This window comes from Monodelphis domestica, chromosome 2 (assembly GCF_027887165.1).
Source record: "Monodelphis domestica isolate mMonDom1 chromosome 2, mMonDom1.pri, whole genome shotgun sequence".
In the NCBI taxonomy this organism is placed as follows: domain Eukaryota; kingdom Metazoa; phylum Chordata; class Mammalia; order Didelphimorphia; family Didelphidae; genus Monodelphis; species Monodelphis domestica.
The window spans coordinates 122,969,179-122,975,998 of NC_077228.1; the positions used below are offsets into that span (position 1 = coordinate 122,969,179).

At 36.1% G+C, this 6,820-nt stretch overlaps 1 protein-coding gene across 3 annotated transcripts in view; it reads left to right on the forward strand.

Annotated features, from left to right (window-relative positions):
• Window positions 1-6,391, forward strand: part of KCNK2 (potassium two pore domain channel subfamily K member 2) — a 291,522-nt gene extending 285,131 nt beyond the window's left edge. For all 3 annotated transcript variants that reach the window (XM_007481391.3, XM_007481392.3, XM_056815921.1), the window contains exon 7: window positions 4,229-6,391. In XM_007481391.3, the coding sequence (XP_007481453.1) occupies window positions 4,229-4,546 (318 nt within the window). In that variant the 3' untranslated portion in view covers window positions 4,547-6,391. The remainder of the gene's footprint in view (window positions 1-4,228) is intronic.
• The last annotated feature ends 429 nt before the right edge of the window (window positions 6,392-6,820 follow it).

Sequence of the window (6,820 nt, forward strand, 5' to 3'; positions counted from 1 at the left end):
GCCCAACATCACAGGTTCTGGAATCATCAGAAGGTCTCTATAAGTTACACAAAACTTGTGACATAGACTCTAAAGGTGGAATTATTTCATGGATCCCATTAATAAATTGATTAGTATTTATTTGCATATTCATGAAATATACTCATATTTAAATGTTTTTTTTCCAGGGATAGTAAAGGCCACTTACTTGTGACAAAGAATGAAATTTTCTGCAATGAATAAAAGACACCACCTGTTTATTTTTTTATATTTTTTCCTTAGGGAATAGGGAAAATGGGTTATTTGATGATTGAAATCTTGACTTAAGACTGTGATTGCTGAAAGAGACCTTACTGATCACCTACAATTTTATAGATATGGAAACTAAGGTTGAAAGAGGTCAGTGGTTTGCCCACCATCTTGCCAGTAGTTACTGACAGAGTCAGTATTACAGAGGACTGTAGTTATTGGACTCTTACTACATTTCTCTTTCATTGACTCAGATGACCTCATTTGCCATATATTGATTTCTATTTTCCTATTTGTGTGTATATACATGAGTGTGCATATGTACACACATAAATATATGCATATATGTATTGGTAAACATTTATGCATACATTTTTCTTCCTACTGATAAGGTACTCAAAGTACTCTGCTCCTTAACCTTTGTTAGGAATTAAGAGGCCGGTAATTTTTGGTCTATAGGGCAAGACTAGAAAAAAGATGTATGGTTGGGCTGAATATTTGGATCTTTCCTCCTCATGCTCCCCCACACACTGTAGTCTACCAGTCAACTTTCTTGTCAATTTCTCTCGTTCTCTTTCTTAACCCCTTACATTCTGTTTTAGAATCAATACTAAGAGGGGTATAGGCAATTAGAGTTAAGTGACTTGCCCAGGGTCCCACAGCTAGGAAGTGTCTGAGGCTAGATTTTTCCCTAAGACCTCTGATCTCTGGGCCTGGCACTCTATCCACTGAACCACCCAGCTGCTCCTAATCACTTTCTCTTGATAGACATCTCCATTACCCTCTTTTCCCATCTCCTTGCAATGATTTGTTATGGTAGAAATTACAGAAATAGAAATGAATTTAAGTGTAGTTAAAAAGGTGGTTTGTAGAGGCTAGCATGACCACAAGCTAGGAACCCTAGAGAAAGATTCTGAAATGGGGGAGGAGAGATTTCGAAGGGGAAATGAATGACCAACTGGGCTCTTCCTGTCGGGGAACTGAGAGAGGAAGCAGCTGATCGCTGCTAAGCTGTTTTTCCAAGCCTGTTGGTGAGAGAGGGGAAACCTTTTGATTTCCTTTGGTAGTACCTTTTCTCACAAAAAGAAATAGACCTGAAGAAGATCCTACATATTCTCAACCCTGACAAAGAATGTCATCGTTATCTAGTCAACTGTTGGTGTGAGGGCTGAGGGGTCAACCTCAGACCCAACCCAGCTGGGTTGAACTCAGACATCTAGAGTTCATCCTTTTTCATCTTGAAACCTGTCACATCTTGATAAACCAACTAGGGAAGATTTCTAGTGTCAGGAAAAATAGAGAGGGCTTTGGGGATATTGTCCAGAAGGAGGGAGTGAAAGGGAGCATCAAGATCAAGAAGGCTTCACCTCATGATGAACTTAGAGGGAAGAGGGAAGTGATAGACCTTAGTGATTAGGGCATCCTCATTCCTAAATCCTCCCTCCCTCCCTTTTGTTTTGTCGATAAACCTGTTAGTTTTTATATCAATAACTGTTTGGAAGACAGAGTTGGGTTCTGACCCAGTGCGGTAAAGCCCAACTGCCTTACAGCACTAAAAGGGGACTGAGGTATCTCTTGGTGGATTTCAACATCCACACACCTCAGTGTACCCTACTATTTCAGATTAAAATCCAATTCTATGCTATCAAATAAAATCTAAAGACAAACATGAATTCCACTAAAATAAGAAAAAAAATTCTTGGAGAAAACAAAAGATGATTTCTACAGAGATTAAGAATAAACCATGATCAGAAATTAGTCATTGATCCCAAATAATTAGGTATTTGACTTTCTTTCATTTTTCCTACTCCTAAACTGGAATTAACCATTCACTCATGAGAGCCTTTTGATCTCCAGAAATTCTTTGTGTGTGCCCTTTGGTTATTTGTTCAGCCTGAGAGTTATGCTTTTTCACGAGTTGCGAGTTGCAAGTGCTGTCACAGAGAAGGTCAAGTGTGCTTAGAATCCACAGAGTTTGATTGGAGTTCTGTGTCCCCTGCTCAACTCCAAGTACTCATCAAAGTTACAAACTACAACAGGGAGGAAGTTTGTGTTATATTATTATTAAAAAAAAAACAACCTACCACGGGAAAAATAAACATCCACAATCAGCTGTCAGTTTAGGACTAATAAACTGCTGACCATTTGTTAGGAAAGATCTGAGACTCATGAACTGGGAATGAAGGATAAGCTAGAAAGACAGTAGAAATCCTATGGCTAAAATAGAACTAGGGGAACTTTAAAAAAAGGAGAAAAAATATGAGGGTTCAAGAGCTAACTTATTCAAGAGAATGGAATAGTTTGGCAGGCCAAGAAGGATGGTAACTAAAACAACCCTGGTAAAACAGATCTAATTTTAGGCCAACCAGCCTTGACAACAGCATCCTCAGAGAACACAGCATGTCTTATCAGCATGATATCACCAACAGAATTATTTTTTTGTAAGGTAAGAACCTGATGTTACAGCTGAGATTTAGAGTTTAAATGGTTTATATATTTGAAGGGAAAATTTTAGATCCTTTTTCTCTTTTTTGTGTTCTTTTCAATCTCTCTTCTCTTACTGAGAAAATTGGACTATAGAAATAATATCTATCACATAATAAAGTACCTTTTGCATATTTATGTGTTTATGAATTCTGGAAGCAGTACCTGTTCATGTTCCTTCTGTATAGTGAATCTTTTAATCTGGGAAGGGGATTCATTGAGATGAGATGGAAATGTGTTTGGCTTAACAATTCTGTATTTGCATATACGTGGCTTTATTTCAGTTTGGTTCAGTCATTTTTAAGTTGTGTCCAACTCTGTGACTCTGGCGTTTTCTTGTCAATATATTAGAATGGTTTGCCATTTCTTTTTTCTAGGTCTTTTTACAGATGAGTAAACTGAGGCAGAGTTAAGTGTTTAAGACTAGATTTGAACTTGATGAATCTTCCTGATTCCAGGCTGGGGCTCTATTCTCTGTGCCACCTAGCTCTCCATGTGTTTATATAGATTAAGTTAATTTTATGTTGAATTTATCAGTCTGTGCCATGAAACTGTATTAACTATTCAACTATATTAAAGTTTTTTAAGTAATTTATTTCAAGGCATAATTGCTTTACACTTAGACACCTTCAAACATACTTCTACATTTTTAAAATGAAACTGATGCTAGCATAGAAACATCATCTTTGATTTTAGATCATTACAGCTAACAATTCAAGGGTTATGTTATTTTATAACTTCATAGATTTTTGATCAATAAGATAGTGATTTAATATTTAGTTTCACTAAAACTTTACCTGTCTAAGATGAAATAAGTTAAGAAGTAATTTACCATTTGACCTTTAAGGGAAAAAAAAGGATTTTGGTTTTATAAGATTATTCTCTTACAAAAATTAGTGAGTGATAATACATGTATGACCCAGTGGAATTGCTTGTCAAGTCCAAGAGTGGGGAGTGAAAGGGGGAGAGAGACAATACGAATCATGGAACTTTGGAAATCTTATATGTAAATTTGTTATTGGAATAAAATAAAGAGAAATTTTTCTTAAAAAAAGAAATTAAAGAAAAAAATGGAAAAAGAAGATGACAGAGTGGGAAAAGGCTGGATTTGGAGTAAGAAAATGGCCAGATGTGAAAGATGTTGCAAAGGTAGCAATGACATAATTCAGGAACCAATTGTACATATGGATGCAAAATTTGAAAGTTGTCATTTAAATATAAATCAAGAGGTGCTTTTTTTTTTCATTTTTCTTGTCACCATAAGTTTCCTTTGCAGGTTCCTCTAGTATCCAGAAAATATGATTTGGTTTCCATGGAACAAATGTATCAACTCTTTTTTAGTAAAAAGGTTTGCTACATAAATTGAAATAGAGTATACAATAAAAGACTGAGCAACATTATTAGACAACCAGATAAATATTGGTTCTAATCCCACAGCACTACGTTATAAACTCTTTTTTAAATAAAGCACTTCTAGTGTCTAAACTACTTTCCCATGTTTGTGTCTTTGTGTCAGGTGGGGGAGTTCCGAGCACATGCTGCAGAATGGACAGCCAATGTCACAGCTGAGTTCAAGGAGACCAGAAGGCGCCTGAGTGTAGAGATTTACGACAAGTTTCAGAGAGCCACCTCCATTAAAAGGAAGCTCTCTGCAGAACTGGCAGTGAACCACAATCAAGAACTGACCCCATGCAAGAGAACCCTGTCAGTTAACCATTTGACCAGTGAGAAGGACATCCTGCCTCCTCTCATGAAAACTGAGAGTATTTATCTGAATGGTTTAACGCCTCATTGCCCAGGAGAAGAGATTGCTGTCATTGAGAACATTAAGTAATCCATGGTTGGAATACTGGTTCTTCAAAAAGCCTTGGTCTTCACAATGGCAGAGGACTTTGGTATGCTCTTTATAACTGATGCTGTTAGCATTTTTAAAGTGTGCATGAGCTCAAAAGAAAAAAAAAACCCACAAATACCCATCATAGTCATCTACCATCAAGATAAATTGGGATTCTGAGCCAGCACTATATTTTTGGAGATGCTTGTTGAATAGCACTACTATCTTTGATAGGAAGTGGAACAAGCAATGTCTAATGCCTTTCTGTGCCCAGACTGTTTTATTTTTCTTTTCCTTATTTTTTCCTAATGTGCCATAAGGCCTAAGAATGAATTATAATTGTTTATTCTAATTATGTAGCTTTGAGGGATAAGTCCTTAACTTTTCAGGGTCTACCTAACTGAGCCTAGACATGGACCATTTATGGATGACAACATTTTTTTTGTAAATGGCAAGAAATTCTTATGCAGCCTTTTACCTAAGAAATTTCTGTCAGTGCCTTATCTTATGAAGAAACAGAACCTCTCTAGCTGTTGTATGATTTTTCTGTCCCATGACCCTCTTCCCTCACCTGCTACCTACTCCTCTTGCCCCCAGTGCTTCGTGCATGGATACTCTACATTCCTGGAAACAGTGTACAAAAGTAATTGAAGCAAGGATACCTGACAAAGGAATGGACGATGAACAAACTAGATGGACATTGGAACAAAGCTCAGAAACCCTAATTTTAAAGGCACTACATTTACCAGAGTTGGGAAAAAATGTCCCCTAAGATAATTCTCTTCTTCAGGTCCTACCAAAAAATAATCCTGTTTAATTGTAATTCAGAATCGTCGAGCTCCATGGCAGGTCTCATTTTTATGGTAGTTTTCAGAAGTGATCTCGTTTTTCGTCGAGTGTACCAAAAAAGGGAGAGAATCCACATGTAATAAATTATCTGATAGATGAAAGCAACTCAATGCTTTATTTAAGTTGACTTAAATTCATTGGCTTTGCTTAACAATCATAGCAAAAAAAATGGTAAAAAAAATGTTTTTGGAGCATTTGCTAATAAACAGCTTACCACTAGAATTTTTTTCTTTGATTTTTGAAAGGGTTGTAATCTCATGGCCCCACCCCTGCCCCTGGACACAAGACAATGATACTGCTGTTCCAGGGGGGCACAATCATTTATTCTCCAGTGGTTGCTTCCTCTGGAGCTAAGACTGAAAGGAGAGCAGAAGCTGAAACTGGTATCACTGTGACTTTGCACATTGAAAATGTAGATTGTAGGCATAATTCACCCTTGCCATAAGAGAGAGAAAGCTGTTATAGCACAATTTAAATACTGATAGCTCTTTTTAGATAGGAAAGGCTGATATTCAGAATTAAAACCTTTTTTAGTTAATTTTGTATCTTCTAGATTTGTGGATGTTTCTAAGATTCAGAAGAAATGCTACAAAGGTACCCAGTAGATTACTAATTTTTCCTTTATTTTCATATCTAAGCCTATTGTAGATAAAAATAAATTGAAACAACATGATTGCCTAAAATAAAATTGGGATAAATTATGTATTGGATTGTGCCCAATGAGGCTGTCTTTAAAAAAATATTGATGTTACAAATGCCTGTTTTTCAAAAATAAAGATTTAAGCTAGAAGTGTAAATATCCTATTAACTTGCTGAGGGTACTGTTTTAAATTTAGGAAATCTAACACAAAATTTTAGGAGGCCAGGCTCTTTTAGAAAGAAAGCTACACCCATTTCCTCAGTAACTGTGTTCTGAAAGTCCATATGGTAAGATACAACTCTTGCCATGTATAAACTGTGAATTGTATGGAAAAATAAAGTTTTTAATTAAAGTCAGCTTTTTTTGGAGTCTCCTGTTTGCTACTCTGATGGTAAACGATTAGATCTGTCTTCATCCACAGACACCCCAGGGGGTCAGGCTGCATCCTGATTTCATAGAGGTTGAACAGCAAATTAGGAGTATTTGACAGTAGGGATATATAGATTATATTTGAAAAACGTCATTCATCTCCCTTGTTATAGTCTCATTTTGGACAGGTAATCAAAATCTAGCAGCCTTGCAAGTAATAATATAAGCAGGCATTTTAAGAGCAGATCACATGAAATGAAACAAATTTATTCTAGAATACGACCTAGGATATATTATGTGATGTTTTTTAGCTAATCCAGTTAGTTGTGATTCTGTTTAAATATATTTCCATTTGAGAGATTCATCATGTTAGATATCTTATTCAGAAGGAAATAATTGAACAAACAGACCTCAAG